The sequence below is a fragment of the Hyalella azteca genome, unplaced genomic scaffold, assembly GCF_000764305.2.
Source record: "Hyalella azteca isolate HAZT.00-mixed unplaced genomic scaffold, Hazt_2.0.2 contig10552, whole genome shotgun sequence".
Taxonomy (NCBI): domain Eukaryota; kingdom Metazoa; phylum Arthropoda; class Malacostraca; order Amphipoda; family Hyalellidae; genus Hyalella; species Hyalella azteca.
In genome coordinates, this window is record NW_025940586.1 from 14,604 (window position 1) to 34,089 (window position 19,486).

The window sequence follows — 19,486 nt, forward strand, 5'->3', positions numbered from 1 at the left end:
ATTACTAGTTCTGTATATAAACGAGTATATATGTATTAAGAGCATATAAATTTCGCGGTATTTGAATAGCTACCATCATGAATTTATTTTATATAAACTTCATTTGAGCAGTATTCCGTTTTATATTATGATTTTTAGTTAATTTATCACTAGTTATAAATTCTGGTTTGCTTTCTCTTGTTATTTGTTATATTATTTAATTATTTACTACAGAAAGGCTCCGAATTTAGGACGAGGGATAGGGGAATACACGGTTTATATTTTTGCATGTGTAGTTCGTTCATCATTACAGTTTCCGTTGACATTAACATTTCGAAATTCATGGAAAATTAAATCAAATTCACGATTTCACCTTCGCCGACTGAAGTGGATTACGAGTATGACACTCAAAGTTCTAGTGTTATAAAATATAAGCTAAATTCGCCAAACGAATCATTAAAATAATTTTCACTAAACCCAAAATGAGGGAGTGATTCAGCGTCCAGAACTATTTTTGGTCCTTCGTTAAATTAAAAATAATCCAAATGAGAAATAAGTAATATATAATTTTCCAATGAAAAAATTGCTGTGAACGAAACATATTATATTTATTATTTGATTAGTTCCGTGATTTAGCAATTAGATATAACTTCACTCGAGAACCTTAATACTTGTATACTAAGTACCCGAAACATATAAGCGTATAAATATCATCTTGCAAAGTAACATAATGAATATGAATAAACTGTGACTGTATAAATACGTCTACGGATAATTTGTAAACATGAATACGACGATAATATAGAATTAAATTTCTGGATCAGAGAAATCCTCTAAACAAACTCGTCATTCATTCATGTCCTCAAAACCTATGTTCTATTATTGGCCAAACGCTACTATATAGGGGAAAATCATTTCCGCGTCATAAATATTTGCATGTGCACATATATTGCGTGTCAGTATTTTGAATAATAAAAAGTTAAGCTAATATTTTGTACTTTCAACTTGTTAAACATGAATTGAATGTTATTTTTCCGTGAATTTATTTACATACATTATTTCAACAGTTGTCTCGAAAGTATTTCATAAGGATTTAAAAAAATCATCTTTTGGATTCACATGAAATGCAAGGCGCTGAAGCATTTGGTTTGTTAGGAGAAAGTTGTGACGTGCAAAAGACGGTTTCTTGAGTCACGGGAAGGTAATCTTCTTCTTCTCTTATATTGTGCTTCTTCCATGAGAGATATAATAAGATTCCGATGAACATTTCGGCCATCAAGGTTATGTAGTACAAGGTAGGAAAGATGATCATGCTCGATTTTATCTGAAAATATTTTCGGTAATTGTTATAAAAAATTGCAGCGAAATCATTGCTTCAAATCATTATTTTGATATCAAAATAACAGGAAATACCAGGAAGATATTCATTCGATTGCGATCAACAATTATTCATCAATAGCGACCCTAATCGTAGCTATAGGGTGGTCATAGTGGCTTGATATGCAACTAAAGAAATTAAAGCTACCAAGTATATTTTTTGAAAAATTACAAACGGCTGAAACTTTTGGACCTTAGAAGTATATTAAAAGAGAGTGAATCTCATAAAAAGAGCATTCAAATGCAGTTATTTACTGGTTATTGCTTTTATACTTTTATTAGTTACGCAGATCTTGGTAGTTATTGCACTAACCTATGCCAGTTATTTAGCATTGCATAGTTATTGTGCCATAACTACCTGTAGTAGTTATATATCACTTAGTAGTTATGTACTTACCTTTGGGTCTTTGTAAGATAACAAAATGACGCTAAGAGCTACTGCCATATTTTGTGACCCGGTTTCTATCCCAATTGTTCTGCAAACTTGATGAGTCTGGGTAAAAGATGAGGATCTGGATAAGTCTGGATAGCTTAGCTACAAAAATTTTTAGTAGTTCAAGTTTATTGAAGAAACTTTTTATATTCAAAAGATACCGTGAATGTGTTGCACTTACCCTGCACGCCAGAAGGGCAAATGCGTAAGCAAAAGAGAAGCCTAAAATTGGTAGGATGAAAGCGCAGGCGTAGATCAGCGGAGTTGCGTTTGCAAACACTGGCCAGTAGAGCGTAAACCAAACGATGTTGATGAATATCACTCCAAGCCAGCCCAGGATGCCAGTGAACTGCGAAAAATTTAAGAAATTGAGCTTGAATTTATTCAGGCATCAGCTGGACACCACACAAATTAATTGAAAAGAAACATATGCTTGGTTTTAATGGAGAAACGTTACGAAACGAAGCCAAAAGAATTTTAAGATTGATCTGTGAATGTAAAATGATTTCTGTTTATAAAACTCAAGCACTTTACTTAAAATTTTGCAAGATGTGCAGTTTAGAAATTTTCTTACATTAGTGATGACACCGGCCAGCTTCTGATGACAACGCCTGATGATCATACCGATGGCGACCGGTACCGCAATGAAGAACAGAGTCTGCAGGATGGTCCAGTAAGGGATGACGATGAGGGAGTTCTCGTCAGCGTCCATCCAAATTTTAGAATACAACCATAAATTGAATGGCATGCCCACGTATGCCAGCACGGAAGAAACTGTCGTCATCATGATGCTGAGGGAGAAAATTAAATGAGAAATTAAATTTAATAAATTAAACCACGAGAAAATTAAATGGAAACATTTTTTCGCGAGACTATCATCCATGTGGATTCGAATTTAGGTTTAAAATTGATTAAAAATTTCATAAAATTAAGTGTTGGTCTTATTAACCTGAGAGCAAGATCTCCATCAACCCAATATGCAAAAAAATTCGAGAGTGAGCCGCCAGGACAGGACGACACCATGAGCACCCCCATGGCCTCGTAGGGTGTGAGCTTGAAGGCCCAGGCGAGGGCGGCACCGCACGCTGGCAGGATGATGAACTGTCCTGCCATCCCGATCAGGATACCAACCGGGGGCCAGGATGCATGTCCGAGCACCTGCACGGTTAAGGAAAAAAGATTACGTTTTTAATTCAAATTATTTTCCGGCTTTTTGGATGGTTTCAGATTCACTCTTCAATGGCACGATCATAACTGCAAGCATGGTGGTCTTTGCAAATAATGAAAAATTTCATGTGAGGATGAGAAGTAGCAGCTTCGGAGGGTCATTTTCGTTTTATCTGAACTATCATCGGGTTTTTAACTATAAGGAATTAGGTGAATACATGATTTATATAAATATTTACTTCTGCATATATATGACATAAATTTTGACATCGATTGTTTTAAGTGTCTAGAGACATATTATTGTTTGCGAAGAAATATTATATATTTTTGGCTTATAATAATGCATATGTACTAATTAACGCATAACAGAATTTTCGATTCATTTTATAAGAAATACCATCGTACCTCTCCCCAGTTTGTGGCGGCGCCCATTCCCAGCATGAGGCTGAGGGTGGTCACGGCCATGGAAATCGTGGCCACGGAATCGAGATTCTTCTTCCACTCAGGCCACTCACTGAATTTATAAGGGTCATCTTGATCCAAGCCTTCAGTGCCGTTCACTGTTATTTCATTGGAGGAATTTGTCGCGAGCCATGATGAGTCTGCAGGCGCGGACCAGTCGTCATGCAGGACGCCATCCGCCAACGCCAGTCCGAATATTATGCAGAGGAGCATCGCTCTCTGGAGACTTCGGCGATCAATTACCACCTCCATTTCCAATGTATACTCTCTTGTGGGCCCGCAATATACTTTATTCTTGGACGAAACAAATTTGGAAACTCCCACTTTCTTGGGTGGTCATCCGAAACTTCAATTTCCGGAATTTCAGTAAAAAAAGAAAAAAATCTCATCTAAATTTTTAACCTCTTCTGGTCTCTCCACATTTTGATGTCTCATTGAAGATTGCTCGAGGCCAAATGAAACATAAGATAAAGTCGTAGGCTTTCCGCCCTATCCAATTAGTAGCCCTAGTTTAGGTTCCTGATAATGATGCCCGTATATCGTCGGTCTGAGATTAGCCGACAAATATCTGACAACCTAGTTTGAAATAAAGCATCTACGCGCAGTCATCTACACCCACGAAAAAATTCCCAGAAAAATGTTTATGCTTCTTTGTACAAGCAATATCGGAGATTAGGACACTCAAGCACTTGGGCCTGATAAGGAACATTTCATATGAGAGAACGAAAATTTTTTGTTATGATCATATACATGAGAATTATATAATATCTGGTAGCAGGTAGTATATTGATATGAACATTTCATATACAAGGGAGTTATGACGAAACTTGAATTTATATTTTATTTCAAACGCTTCTTTAATTGTGCATGGGAACTGACATCTGAACATGGGAAGTTACAATGTGCCTCTAACGCTAATGTTATCACGTGGTGCAGATAATAGAAGCTCAGGTAGCATCTTACACAGTAGTCGAGGCAAATAATATAGCATAATTGTCGCTTTTATGATAATATTATTGAAATGATCTACGTACTCTCGGACTTGTGCAATGAGCGACAAACCTATGATAATGAATGAAATTTTAGGCCGTTAGAGTTAATCTATGCCGAGCAACGCAAGGTGTGCCAATAATAGGAATATTATGGTCATGTGCATCGATTACTCCCTTTGTAGTAAAAGAATAAACTAGTTATTTTCTTGTACACATTTTTTAAAAGTTGATTTATGACTTCATAAAACAACATGAGTAACCGGTTTTCAACATACGCATTATATTCAATTACGTACGCATTATTTACATAATTGCATTACATACGCATTATTTTTCATTACGCATTACGCATTACGCATACGCATTATTGTTCAATTACGCTAGTCAAATTTATTGGGTCACATTTATTTATTCATTTTCTTTTGGCTAATTTTTTAGACGTCGGTCTATTTATATTTATATCGACCGCCTTCATGCACCACTGGTGCACATACGTATATCCGTTCCTCATACGCACAAAATATCACACAATTATTTAGTTTTTTTATTTAAAATATAACGATAAATGTAATAAAACAACCGCGTACCATGTGTGCATCGCAGGTATTGCATTGTATGTAACTAATTGTAAAGCAGTGAACTTCTAATTTTATTCATAAAGTATTTATGTAGAAGTATTAGAGGTTCCCATTAAAAATTCAAGTGATAGTGAAATTCCGTATTTGTCTACGAAAAATTTATTTGTATCGGAGGAGTTGGAAAAACTAATCATTTATTCTTATTGTTCTGTTCGACACCTTGCTATCGACCTCTATAAATTTATCTATGCCTAGAGTCTATTTCTTCAATGGTTTGTGTTGATAGTCGCTAGGAATTGATTACTATATAGGAATGGTTGCAGCGGCCAAATTAAGTAGCTGCAATTTTCAAAATTGTTAAGACTGAATTACAAATTTCCTGTACATCACACAATCAAACATTTCATGTATTTATATTTTAATGAAGTGAAAATTTTTTGAACAGTTTTCCACTTCGACGCTATGCACTATTTTAGAACTATTTTGATTAGGCGTACACCATTTCAATGCCTTTTTTCAATCCAATCTATCATAACTTGTTGAAGATTCTGAAGATTTGGTAGATTTATTCTCAAAACACGACAGAAAAACGGGCCACGTTTAGCTTGGATTGCATTGATTTCCGTGTAAAGGACTGCATCAATAATCCCGCTATTAGTAATTCGCTATAAGGTTTATTTGAATGAATATAAACGATTTGAAAGAGATATGCACACACCGGTAAATTTCTCGGTCAAACAGGTAAACACAGGTCTTATCTATAAGTAAAACTTTAATAAGAGCATACCTCAAGCTTTGGTTTTTTCTTAAAAAAAAAAACGAATTTTCGAATAAACATAGGCGGATTAAAGTCAGTTCGATCGTTTCTCATGCCATCGTTCGTCTGTATGTATTCTGACTAGGTAGTTCACTTACAGTCCTGCTGGAACTCGCCACTAACCTCTCAGGATTAACGTCTTTCACTAGCCTCTTGCCTCGTGGAGGCATGCAAGTGCTGTTGGCAATACTGTGTATCTCATTACTTTCAACCCTTTCCTCAATTATACAGAATATTTCGTTCAATAAGCCAATACTATAGCTCCTTCAAACGTGAAAGTATAGCGAAAAATAACTTTCATTTTCTAAATTCTGTCTCCAACTATTTTTTTTTGTGTTGACACTAGCCAAATAGCTTCCTTTCGAAGAATTTTACGAAGAATTTCCAAAGCTTCCTCTGAGGAACAAAAAATTTAAAAAATGTAAGTGTTATTTCTATTAACCTGAATTATTCAATTGATATTTCATGTTGATTCTTCTGAATAACAGCTTAATGTCACACCTGCAAAAATACCCAATATTATTCTAGTGGTATAATTTGATATAGAGTTTAATAAACAACAATGAACCTATTTTCATAAACAATATCCAATCATAACCGGCCATCTCTTGTAACAACATGCCCAACTGCTTGTGAACAATTTATTCAGTAGACGCAATCGAGACTTCTTAGACAACGCAAATAAGAATTCAAATGTGCTCACAGTTCAGTAGTGTAAGACAAGAATTAATCTGAAATCTCGAAAAGTTAGTGTATGATTAGAATTCATCTGAAATCTCGAAAAGTTAGTGTATGATTAGAATTCATCTGAAATCTCGAAAAATCTCGAAAAGGCTCTCATGCCGGGCCAGGGAAGCTGATATTTATTCGAAAAAAGCGAAGCGCATAATATGGTCGGCAGAGCAACATAAATGTCAAGCACCACTTATGCTCAATAAGTCGACTGATAAGTGCTTGCAAGCGACGAACAATATTAGATTAGCTGCACTCAAAGATGCTCAGTTAATTCAGATGAAAAAATATTCGCAATAAAATAAATAAGAACGCAATAACGATGTTCATTAACAGAAATTATTTATAGGAACTCATTACATTTTCGGCAATTTTGAGCACATAAAATTTCAAAGAAGTGATTTCTGTCGACTGACTTTCACATTTAATGAACAAGGAACCATGAATCCCAAATATTCTGCACACAACAAATTGCATAAAAATGGAATAGTGATATGTCTGAGCAATGCTAACTGACATCTTCAAGGAGCTTATAAAGTCAGTCTCTACTACCTCGTTTGCATTAAATTAAATTCAAGTTCGAAAATTATGCAATTTCGATAGTTGAATACGATAAACTTTGTAGCAAATTTCTGTTCGAGGCTGATTTTACCGGTTGTCTTCGGTTGGAAATGGATGCTTGATCATTCGAATATGAGTAAAATTCCATTTAAGTCCATTTACTGAACTGTTTAACATTTTCCTATCGTGAACTTTACAATATTAAATAAAGAACATCTCAAAAATGAAACAGAAACCTTGATACGATTGTCAGGAGATTGTTCTGCTTCTCTTATTCCGTTATCAGGTAGACAGGTCGATTTGTTGAGTGCATTGACACAAACATTACGTGTCTTACATAACGGTTATATCTTTCGAGTTTCGAATTTCGCACTTGAACAATGCAATTTCAGACGTCGTGTTTTTGTGGAAATTTAAGCAATAAAATATAATAAATGCTGATTGTGGATATTTTGGATTGAAAGTCCATCATTTATTTGCCCTTCGATGAGAGTAAATATGACATCATCTTTGATATAATTAATATAGATCGTGATAATATATCCTTTGATAATATCCTCGGATACGTCAAGTCAATATTGCAAGACTACATTAAAATTAAGCTCAATGAATTAACGTTTAAAATCGAGCATTTAACTTCGGATCATGAATTTAATCGATTTCTTTACTCCTCCCAGCTAGAGCAGGTTAAACCGATAATGCCACGTAATAGCTCAAGCACAAATCTACTATTAAGTTTGTCAAATTATAGTCATTACGGTGTTGAGAAGTGGCAGGTAATTTTGCTTACATGAGTTGCTTTTACAATTTTCCAGCTGTTATTACTTTAACTTTTCGCTTTTGAATGCTCGTCGCTGTACATGAGTTGCGCAGTTACATCTCGTATAATCAACTTGCCAGTTGCTGTGAAATACGTTAATGCATTCAATAAGTAAGGAAATTGGCCTTGACTCGAATATAAATGAGAATTTCTGATCTACTAGACGGACCTAAGATCGACACCTCTTTACGATGATCTCGAGATTGATAAGATCATACGAAGTGTCAAGATGCTGGTGGAATTGCCATGCAGTGGCAGGGTGCCTTCGTTCTAACTTAATTTTTACTTCCAGTCGGAATTAATACCTCAACGGAATCACACTTCGAGAACAAACTTATTGGAAACGCTTCTCGCACTACCGACAAAATTAAGGTACAATCACATTACTATGTCGCTGTCGAAATTTACATTGTGATCAAGCTCTCGGACGTGGTTCAATTCATAACTTAAACCGCCAACTAATGCTGTAAATTATTCCGTGACTTCAGTAAGTAAAATATTTCTCTATTAAATAATATTTCGTCGGGAATGCATGCCCATAAAGTGCAGTGAAACAATTATCATAGCAATAAAAGCCCAAATAAGTGTAACTTTCATAATCAAGGTAAATTTTAGGGATAAAATCGAATAGAAACTAAAATATTCATTTTAATTAAGTTATAATCAACACCTACGGACGATTGTATTCCCTTTTAAAGTGAACAGTGATCGCACGCATCATCATGGACTACTCGAAAGCTACATCCAAGTTTGGCGTGGTTGACTACTGCGTGTTCACGGTGATGCTGGTTGGGTCGCTGGGCATCGGCTTCTTCCACTGCCTCCGTGGCAAGAACACCACGCACGACTTCCTGCTAGCCGGCCGCTCCATGTCGCCCTGGCCAATTGCGCTCTCACTCACCGCCACTTTCATATCGTCCATTTCTATTCTTGGTACGATAATAACTAAAGATTTGTTAATTTTTATTCACAAATTGTAGCCCAAAGTTCTGGCCATCGACTGGCGCAAAGCGGTCTGGCAATGGTCTGTTCTTTTCGCACCATAAAATACGGAAAACTAAATTACACTAAGTTGTCTGGCTTACGAACATTCAGACATTAAATTACAAATTTCAACCATATTTTTTCGATTTAACTTCGATAAAAAAATGTATTCGTTATATTTATTTTGATTTGCGGCAATTTCATATTAAGTGGATTGATGATTTCATCCCCACATGTGCGTGCCCATTTCACTTATCAATGCAATCATTGCGGTGCTCTTTTATTTTTGGTTTCTCAGGTGCCAGTACAAATTTTCCTTCAATCCTTGTACTTAGCTAACTTATTACAAATTATTCAGCTATTTATTATCATAGGAATTAATATGACACTAATTCCTTCTGAATATACACTACTTCTCAGGTTACGTCGGAGAAGTCTATGGTCACGGCATTCAATTGATGTGGAGCTTAGTAGGAAATTTCCTCGGTGTTGTCGTGGCGGCCAAGGTCTTCGCTCCCATCATATACAACATGAAGCTCGAGAGCGTCAATCAGGTACTATACATACTTGCAGTATTTGACATGAGCTCGGAATTTTGGAGTAATATGTTAAAATTATATCTAGTCTAGTGGGAAATGCAAAATCTTAGACAAGTGAAGTTTCTCATGGGCAATTTTATTCATGATTTAATTGACTTATTTAATTGACTGCCTTGAAATAAATTGACGTATCATAATTACAAAGCTTGATGAGTGGGCATGGATATTTTTTTCATTAAAAATACGAAGGTTCTTGTCTCTAATTATTTGGTACAAAATAAATATTTCCGTACAAAACGATCCTGTAATTCAAAATCTTTGCTAAATCTGGATATAATATAAAATACTTTATTTGTTGGTATTCATTCACTGACCGTTTCATTCATGATTGCGCGTGAAATATGATTTTAGGCATTTATTTCTCAGTACCTGGAGCAGCGCTTCGGTTCACCGATGCTGAAGAAGCTTGTGATGAGCACGTCGTCGTTAAGTAGTCTCTTCTACCTGGGCTTGTGTCTGTACGCCCCAACCCTCGCCCTCGAGTCTGTGACACCCTTCTCGTCCAACACTTATATCGTCTTGCTGGGCATGGTGGTCACCGTCTATTCTTCTTGTGTTAGTTATATATTATAAATTGCATATCTTCAAATAAATAAATAAAGTAAGTTAACTTGCTCACAAATTTGTACAACATATTAAATAATTTGACTCCTAGCTTTGTTACTATATTTAGTCTTTAATTATGTTATCTACTGCCACCGAGACGATTTATGAACTACAATAATGATTACTAAATTCAGTCTTCATGTTTGTTCCAACTACCGAGACGATTCATGACCAACGATAATGATTTATAAATTCATTTATGCTCATAAAATTGTTTACAATCCTTGTTAACGACAAAATTTCACTTGTTATCATCCAACGTTGTTACCAGGGCGGCATGAAAGCGGTAGTGTGGACGGACGCCTTCCAGACGCTCATAATCATACTGGGTGTGATCGTGGCGACGATCTGTGCCGTGGTGTTCGCGGGGGGACCAGCGGCCGTGTGGTCCGTAGCCTCTGAGCACGGACGCACCCAAGGCTTAGAGTGAGTTGCAAAATTCACCGATTATAATGATATATATGTGGCTTATAACGTGGTACTTACCGTTTTTAGTGATACATGTGGCTTATAACGTAGTTCTTACCGTTCTTAGTGATACTTGTGGATGATAACGTAGTACGCGGCACGATGATAGAGACAGCAAGATAAAACTAATTGTTTATAATGATATTCATGTGGCTTACAACGTAGTACGAAACACGATGATAGAACCCACAGCGCAAAACTCATTGTTTACAATGATATACATGTGGTTTATAACGTGGTACTCAACATGATAATATATACAGCAACATAAACTCACTGTTGATAACGACATATTATTGGCGTATTACGTAGAAAAGCTTCCGATTTTGCAGCGTTAATGCTTCAATAAAATGACGTTACTTTTTATGTGCAAAAACTTGAACGTGGGAAAATGTGCGGTATAATGAACGTTGAGGCAACTATTGCACCTCTAATAACTGACTTAGATATTATCAATTTCGCTAGCCATGGAACTAAATTCACAAAATACATTATATTTAAAATACATATAATAGTGTGTATTATTATAAATCTATTTACAGTTTTCGTATGGGATTACACGTGCGCCACACGGTATTCAACGTGATAATGATGAGTTTTATGAACTTCCTCGGCCATTTTTCATTCAACTATTGCACCTCTAATAACTGACTTAGATATTATCAATTTCGCTAGCCATGGAACTAAAATCACAAAATATATTATGTTTAAAATACATATAATAGTGTGTATTATTATAAATCTATTTACAGTTTTCGTATGGGACTACACGTACGCCACACGGTATTCAACGTGATAATGATGAGTTTTATGAACTTCCTTGGCCATTTTTCATTCAACCAATCAACCGTTCAACGCTTGGGAACCATGCCTACACTCGACAAAGTTAGCATGTGAGTGCTTTCTATTCCAATGTGCAGTGTGGAAATGAAAATGAGGTAAACCTGATACTAATACAAAATTGTTCATGAAATACCCTCTGTTTTTAATAAAAATTAATTTTATCGAACCAGTCAGAAGGAAATTCACCAAAATATTTTATTTTAGGGTTTTGTACCTGAACCTCTTTGGGCTACTCGCGCTTCAGGCGCTGCTCTTTTTTTGCGGGATGGCGATCTTCGCTGTGTACGCGGGCTGCGATCCTATCACCTTAGGCTTCATCTCGACCAAAGACCAGATCCTGCCATACTACGTGCTCGACTATCTGGGATACCTGCAGGGAGTTCCTGGGCTTTTCGTTGCGTGCCTCATCAGCGGCACAATGAGGTACTTCAGTTGTTGTGGTGATCACGCAGTAAAAATTGCCATTCTAGATGTTAGGCACTAAATATGTAGGGGTTGTTCGTGTGCATGTCAACGATAATTAACGTGGAGGGGTATTGCCTTGACTTGATTTTTTAATGGTGAAATTATGAAATAATATACAGTAGATTGGTAAGTTTGATCGAACGTTTAAATATGATTTTTAATTTGGTCCGCACAAAATTTATTCGAAACTTAAGAATTAAAATTTCATTAATGTTTGAAGAGGTGAATTAAGTAGAGTTTCATGCATCGTGAGGGTTTCAGCCATTTTTTAATTAACATTACTTTAAGTTTATGGGATGCTGAGAAGCGTAAGTAGGACTATAATATGATTTTTTGTGTTTGAATCCTTGTATCGGAAATGTTTACGGAGTCTGTTTATAAATTCAACCAGCATTGCCCACCCCTTGAAGAATACACGGAAATGTGAAATTTTCTGATTCCTTTTGAAATCTTGAAGGATTTCCAAACGGAGGTTAAATGTAATAATTAAGTGTAGTCACTTCCGGATTTATTAAATATTAGTACATGCGTACGAGGCATTCCCCTTAAATTTTATAACGGGATTTCAGTGTGACTACAGGTAAAAAATTTTTTTTGAACGAGTGTTTCTTAATTTGACGATTGATAACTTAATTCGTACATGTCAGGGGGCAATACCGGGTTCACCCACTATATAATATGAGATATTTATGCGAACATTAAGTTCATTTCTAATTTCACTAATTTTCTCAGTTACATCGTTTTGGACAATACAATGAGTATGAGTAACTTGTATGTAACTGATTGGAATATAGATTATAAATGCCATATCTTGATAGTCCAATTACAAGCTCCGACTTATCTTAAATTTACAGTCCAATTACAAGCTCCGACTTATCTTGACAGTTCAATTATAAGCTCTGACTTATCTTAACAGTCCAATTACAAGCTCCGATTTATCTCAACAGTCAAATTACAAGCTCCGATTTACCATGACAGTCCAATTACAAGCTCCGATTTATCTCAACAGTCAAATTACAAGCTCCGACTTATCTTAACAGTCCAATTACAAGCTCCGACTTACCATGACAGTCCAATTACAAGCTCCGACTTACCATGACAGTCCAATTACAAGCTCCGACTTACCATGGCAGTCCAATTACAAGCTCCGACTTATCTTGACAGTCCAATTATATGCTCCGACTTATCTTGATAGGTCCCATTACAAGCTGCGCCGTATCTTGACACCCATTGACAGCAACGCCATATGTTGATAGTCCCATTGACAGCTGTGCTTTATCCATACAGTCACGTTGAAAGCTATGCTATATCATCTCAGTCCCATTGAAAGCTGTGCCTTATCTGCACAGTACGTTCAATTGGAAGCTATGTCATAGCTTGAACTAACTGAGCCTTCCGTCTTTCCCAGTTCGATTTCATCTCAGCTGAACACCGTACCGACGATGCTCTGGATTGATTTCCTATCCCAAATCGAATATTTCAAGCAAGCGCCTCAACGAATACAAACACTCGCTACAAAAATCCTAAGTAGGTATATGGTGCTAAACGAATGATGTACAATTAGAAAAAACTTCCAAAGATGGCTTCATTTACGTGATTTTGCTACTAATGAAAACTTTATTTCTATCGAAGCTCGTAATAAATTTGTACGATGAAATAGATGAGTTCATAGAGTTGAACGCAATGCTTCGTCCGGTTTGAATTTGATTTCTTGCGTTATCAGTGAATGTCTGTGATCATTCACCAGCGTTCACGATGGGTCTCGGGATGATGGGACTGGCGTTTGTAGCGGCTAAGATGGGAGGCTTGATCCAGGCGACCGCTACGTTGCTCAGCATCCTGAACGGTCCCACGATGGGCGTTTTTTTACTGGGATTTTGTGTGCCTTTTTGCAATTTTAAGGGCGCTATGGCCGGTGTCTTCTCTTCCGTGGTACGTATTGACAATATAGAAATCTACATGCATATATTAAGATGAAATAGTGATTGACATCATTCACTGATTCTGGGATAAACATATTTACTCCTGTTATCATTCTCTGTGACAAGATGTTTTTTAATTGTTATAAGGTATCTGCGATTATTTTTTCTATAGTTGTTCGCAGGCGTGCATAAAATTGTTCACTAATGGTTCTTCACCACAAGGATATAAGGTTCAGCAATTCCAAATTAATTTCAATTAACATTTTTGAGCAATAAATTTTGCGTTACTTCGTCATTGAATTGAATGCAAGCCTTCATTAGTGAAAATTTGGAATTTAGCTTACGGTATAAGGCATGTTATTGCCGGACAACCTCTCTTGTAAACCACTAGCTCCAAATTATCAATATTTTCCTCTCTCATAAATAATATTTAAATCGGAATATAAAGAACTTCAATGGCATTCCACTTTGACATCATCCCACATTCCAGTTTATCTAATATAGACGCAAATTCCTTTCTATTGTGACTGATCAATGATAAAATTAACAACGCAGAATAATGTATTTATTAGACATTCATGGCCTGGCTTTCGATTGGCATGCAAATGTACGGAGGTCGACCAGAGATGCTGCCGCTGCACATCTCGCAGTGTCCCGTGGGGGACCTCAATGCCACCCTCTCGGACTTGTCTCCCGCGACACCCTCTTCAGCAGTGACACTGGATGAGCTGAGCGACGAACCTGAGTGAGTTATATCTTGATGACATAGTTCCTTTCAGATAGAAAAATGAACTTTATTTTTAAAAATTAAATAAATTTTATGGAACTGTTACTAATGCTTTCGTACTATACATCTTCAAGTTCTCGTCGTCACATTCACCAAATGCCAAAAACATTCAACTGATGGTGGCGTCTAGCGTCCTATACCTAAAAATTAAAATACAGCTATTGAAAATTTTCCAGTGAATGCAGTAAGGAAGGATTGTTTAAATTAGATTTACGTCCGCAGGATGGAAGACTCGTTGGCAGGTTTCTACGGCATCTCATACACGTTCTTGTCAGCGATTGGCATGTCTGTGTGCGTGGTCGTCGGCTCTGTAGTGTCGCTGCTCACAGGTTAAATATGATGATATAGTACATTTTAAATAAATAATCAGTCAGGTTTGTGAGAATATTGATCTAGTACATGGAGTTACAGCTTTTCGCTGTTACATAATTATCCATAACCCAGTCATGTTGGACCTTCAATTTATTTTGAGCAGGCACCGTAATTTTAAGTGCTAAAAAAGTGCGAAGTAAATTTGTTTGTTAGCGATTAAAGTCCGCATGGTGAGATTATTCGAGATTTACAGTTCTATAATATGTTAATGATTATGTAATCGGGTGTGTCAAAAAATCTCAATGAAAAATTGTGAATATGAGATGTACGAAAATTTTTGCTAGTAAACGGACAGAAAAATTAGCCACTTTAGGAAGTTATAGAACATTTTTCGCTCGTTGTGATGAAATCAGTCAATATTTTTAGCGCATTTTCTCATTTATGGAAAAAAAGCGCTACTGTGCTCGTCATGTCCGTCCGTCCGTCCGTGACTTCACGTCACGGACGGACGAGAAAATGCGCTCTCTGACACTCACTGCAGTGAGTACTGATCTAATTTTTTCACTTTCAGGAGGCCAAGACATGGAGGAGCTTGACCCCGAATTCGTTCTTCCATGCCTTAGAAAATATGTCTCCAGAAAATCCAAGTTACAGGAAACAGAATTGAAAAAATTCTTGAATACTTCCACTTCATTCACCGCCGAAAAATCTCTTGAGCAAAAACTAACTGATGGACACCAACCTGATTAAAAAAATGTCGTTGTCTATTGAAAATTTACGTCGTAGCAAAATTAAGAGCGTAGAAGATATACAAAGGATAACATGATTTAATAAGGGACCAAATTACTCGTATATTCTGTCCAGTACCGCTTGCTGCAAGTTTCAATTGATTTTTTTCACTTGCTTTAGCGATGAGCCAAATAGTTGAATAGTAAACTTCCAGGGCATGGAAGCATTAATGTGTCTCTATTTAAGATGATGAGGACAATACAATTATTTATATCACTGTATGTTATTGCACTGTACAAATAAATTATGCATGCAGCTATATTCTGTTGTGACATATGAAGCAATGAAATGCCGTATTACCTGAGGACTGCATGTTGATGTACCCATCGATGCAACACAGTAAATGACACCATCAATCTGTATTACTTATGGACTGCATGTTGATGTAACCATCGATGCAACACAATAAATGACACCATCAAACTGTATTACCTGTGGACTGCATGTTGATGTACCCGTCGATGCAACACAATAAATGACACCATCAAACTGTATTACCTGTGAACTGCATGTTGATGTACCCGTCGATGCAACACAATAAATGACACCATCAAACTTTATTACCTGAGCATTGCATGTTGATGCGCTTGTTGATGCGACATAATAAATGGAACATCCAAGTTGGAGCATTGGAAAGCTGTAGCCTTGTGTCCTCTAAAGGAAAATTGATCAATGCCTTCTACGATGGACAAATGAAGTGCTGGCCTTGCATTAATCAAGCCAGTAAGGGGCAAGACCATTTAAAGCGTGCAAAGAATGGCAGGAAGTTTAGAAGGCTATGCTGCCTCCACACGGAACACGCTTCTATAACATATTTCATGTGCGTCATAACTTTTCAAAATCAAAAATTTGGAATAAATTACGCCGGAGTCTTTTGATATTTTTAATAAGATTTCCCGCATTGGTTTACAATAGGTACAATAACTGCAGTTTGAGTCTTGACATGTTCTGGGAATGAGTTTGCAGGTGCGATTAATACAAATTTAAATTCGTTACTCAACAGTATTTTACTCAGTATTACACCAGGATTAATTAGGTATCAGAATGGGACCTCGAGAAACAAAAATATTTCTGGTGTGAGAGAAGAAATTTTCTGACATACATAACTGATCATGATCTCTTCCTAGTACCATAGATTGCTGTATATCTTAAATATTCCTGTTCATCTTCTAATTGACTGAGTATAAAGGACACACCGACTCCACTTATTATTAAGTGTGTACTTGGGCGGTATAACATATAAGGTTTATATAATACTTCTGACATGATATTGTTGGCAACAGGGCAAACACAAAAAAAAACAAGGTTGTCACTATATTAACATGTAACACTATTTCACTATAATGGATGCATTAGTTTTATCATCGCATCATCACATTCACATGAACTGCAACCACCTTCAAGAAATGCATCATTGTTCTTTTCAAGTTTCATCATCTGCCAGTTAGAGGCTATGGATAAATTTACTTTAAGTTTAGGGTAAAGCCTTGTGTCAAGTATGGCAGGCATGTGCAGTTGTGCCCCTACATGGATAATTTTACTTTAAGTTAGGTTAAAGCCTTGTGTCAAGTATGGCAGGTATCTGCACCCTCTCATGCAAGCGTCTCAGTGTAGGCACGTCAAGGCACCTATAACAGCTCTCTCCTGCACGCTGCAATCTGCCGGGCTGTTATTCGAGAAAGCATACAGAGCGTGAAATGGATTTAGTCATGATGCTGCTGCTACCAGATGGTATAAAAATTTTCCGGCTACTTTTCCTTCTGTCACTCATTTTGTTTTTGTAATTAATTGATGAAGTTATTTCTTAATGTTGGAAATTTCGCATTAATTTGCTAATTTGATACGCAATCTTTTCGAAAATCATATTTTTGTAAAACCTTTCAGCTTGATGATCAGCACTTTCTCATATCTGGGTCTTCGTCTCGGTTAGATGAATGATGGGCCGTTTAAGTAACATTTATTCATGAACGATTAATTGCTGAGTAAGTGAATCTGACTGAATAATTAGGAAACTTATTTTTGAAAACAGTGACCAGATAAATTTTAGTACTCCATCAGCATTTACAAAATTTGGTAAAAACCAGAAAAGAGACTACGTTGGATTGACGAAGCATGATGACTTTCTAGAATTGGGCTCATGGTTTCTTCGACTCGTGACCTTCTCACCCATGCTGGACAGTTGACATAGCATCGGCGCTCGGAACGCGACTATTATAAGTCGTTGCTATTGTTTAGGGAGGCGTTACTGACAACTCACATGCAGTAAACACAAGAAAATACGTTCGGAAAGAAAGCACAGACGGGTTAAATATTATTTTGTTGGGTCATTTTAATTTCTGAAAGTATTGCCTAGGTAACGCCAATAAACTTTTATATTACCATAGGAATCTTGACTTAAAAAAATATTCGAACAAATTGAAGATCGTGGATATAGAATGCACAAATTTTCGTGATAGTGAAACTTTTTGGAGATATTGCATGAGATTCGTCGGTGGGATGTATATAGCTCCCCTTTACGGAGTTATTTCACTTTAATTGAAAGTCACTCCGCAATGATCATATACATAATGCATTACGCCTTTGCAGGAACTGAATCGCTTTCCTCCCTGTAAGAAAGCGATTCAGTTATACAATGAGTTATGGTTACTTTCTCTTCGACGTTTAATGGAAATTCATAATAGGAAGATATTGCAATGATACTTCAACTACCATTACGCATTGTGGAGTACTGTTTATTTTTTAATTTCTACAAATGCCAACCGCCATCTTAACTATCTCACATGCCAGCTCGATTTGAAGCGCAACGTCGATATATATTGGCGAAAGTTGTGCTAAGAGCGCAGTTTATCGAAGCTTTATCTCATTTATTGTTTAATACATGGGCCAGCCAAGTCAAGTTGCGCCCATCCTCCACCGACCTATTGAAGCCTTAATTGGCTTCTACAAGAGACACTCCTCGACTGTGTAGCCTGTGTCTGGGATGGTCCGGCGCAGCACTAAATGCCGGAGCAGTAAATGCGTGCGCGCGGAATGAAGGCTGAGCAGTTTGTCAGGGAGCGCTCGGTAAACAACGCCTATTGGGGGAACTATGTTATTATGCAGCGTATCAGCAGGAGTGACATAAATTGCGGGAGAGATCTATATTCTTGACCATAACGGTGTTTGGTACGAAAATGTTTACCGTTATGTGTGTTATTAAAGAAATTCAAGTCATAACAAAATATAGGTGAGACAGAAAAGATCTAGTTTAAAAAAGAGGGATATTCATGATGCAAAAGATTGTTAAGTCTAATGCATTACCATAAATTTAAAATTAATATTTGCTTCTATGCACTTTGAGCGGTTGAGTGAACCAAACCGTTATGTTATCATCATCATTTCAAATGTTTTCTTATTCAAAAGGAATTTAAAAGCAAAGAAAACGCCAAGAAAATTCACCATATCGATATTGAAAACGTTTCGGAGTCCAGCTCCATCATCAGCTTCTTATTCAAATTCCATTTACGATGTCATGAAGTACATTCTTTTTGGTTTGTTAATACTTTTCTGACGCTGGTTACGCTTACATCTCTGATATGATGCTTTGGTGCAGAAAACTCTCGCAAAAATAAGGTAAATTCTAAATATTTTGTTTAATTTTGAACAGATTCACACTACACAAAATCACGACACAATCGGAATATATATGGCTTCACTTCATCAGTATCTGGCAGGATTTCTTAGTTTAAAATTAAATTCCCCTTCAATAAAGAACTATTAATGCATTAGTGTTGGATTGCGACTTGTAATATAT

At 36.5% G+C, this 19,486-nt stretch overlaps 2 protein-coding genes across 2 annotated transcripts; one reads left to right on the plus strand and one right to left on the minus strand.

Moving 5' to 3' along the window:
* Positions 1–757: 757 nt before the first annotated feature.
* LOC108666296 (ileal sodium/bile acid cotransporter-like) lies at positions 758–3,886 on the minus strand. The gene is made up of 6 exons (XM_047882480.1): positions 3,362–3,886; positions 2,739–2,947; positions 2,364–2,580; positions 1,971–2,138; positions 1,754–1,849; positions 758–1,303 (listed from the first exon to the last, which is right to left on the minus strand). The coding sequence occupies exons 1-6, from the start codon at positions 3,668–3,670 to the stop codon at positions 1,082–1,084; spliced, it is 1,221 nt and encodes a 406-aa protein (XP_047738436.1). The 5' UTR covers positions 3,671–3,886; the 3' UTR covers positions 758–1,081.
* Positions 3,887–8,225: 4,339 nt separating this feature from the next.
* On the plus strand, positions 8,226–16,263 carry LOC108666294 (sodium-coupled monocarboxylate transporter 1). The gene is made up of 12 exons (XM_018153135.2): positions 8,226–8,290; positions 8,617–8,851; positions 9,323–9,456; positions 9,868–10,056; positions 10,379–10,533; positions 11,328–11,468; positions 11,623–11,841; positions 13,292–13,410; positions 13,631–13,815; positions 14,378–14,550; positions 14,815–14,921; positions 15,476–16,263. Exons 2-12 carry the CDS (start codon positions 8,641–8,643, stop codon positions 15,652–15,654), a joined length of 1,812 nt encoding a protein of 603 aa, XP_018008624.1. The 5' UTR covers positions 8,226–8,290; positions 8,617–8,640; the 3' UTR covers positions 15,655–16,263.
* The last annotated feature ends 3,223 nt before the right edge of the window (positions 16,264–19,486 follow it).

Bases quoted from the DNA above. Each gene is read 5' to 3' on its own strand.
- LOC108666296 (XM_047882480.1), bottom strand. From the start codon at position 3,670: ATGGAGGTGGTAATTGATCGCCGAAGTCTCCAGAGAGCGATGCTCCTC. The intron at 2,581-2,738 runs GTTAATAAGACC...TTTCTCCCTCAG, and splicing joins GATGGAGATCTTGCTCTCAG to CATCATGATGACGACAGTTT. The intron at 1,304-1,753 runs GTAAGTACATAA...AAATATTTTCAG, and splicing joins TATCTTACAAAGACCCAAAG to ATAAAATCGAGCATGATCAT.
- LOC108666294 (XM_018153135.2), top strand. From the start codon at position 8,641: ATGGACTACTCGAAAGCTACATCCAAGTTTGGCGTGGTTGACTACTGC. The intron at 8,852-9,322 runs GTACGATAATAA...ACTACTTCTCAG, and splicing joins ATCGTCCATTTCTATTCTTG to GTTACGTCGGAGAAGTCTAT. The intron at 14,551-14,814 runs GTGAGTTATATC...TTACGTCCGCAG, and splicing joins GAGCTGAGCGACGAACCTGA to GATGGAAGACTCGTTGGCAG.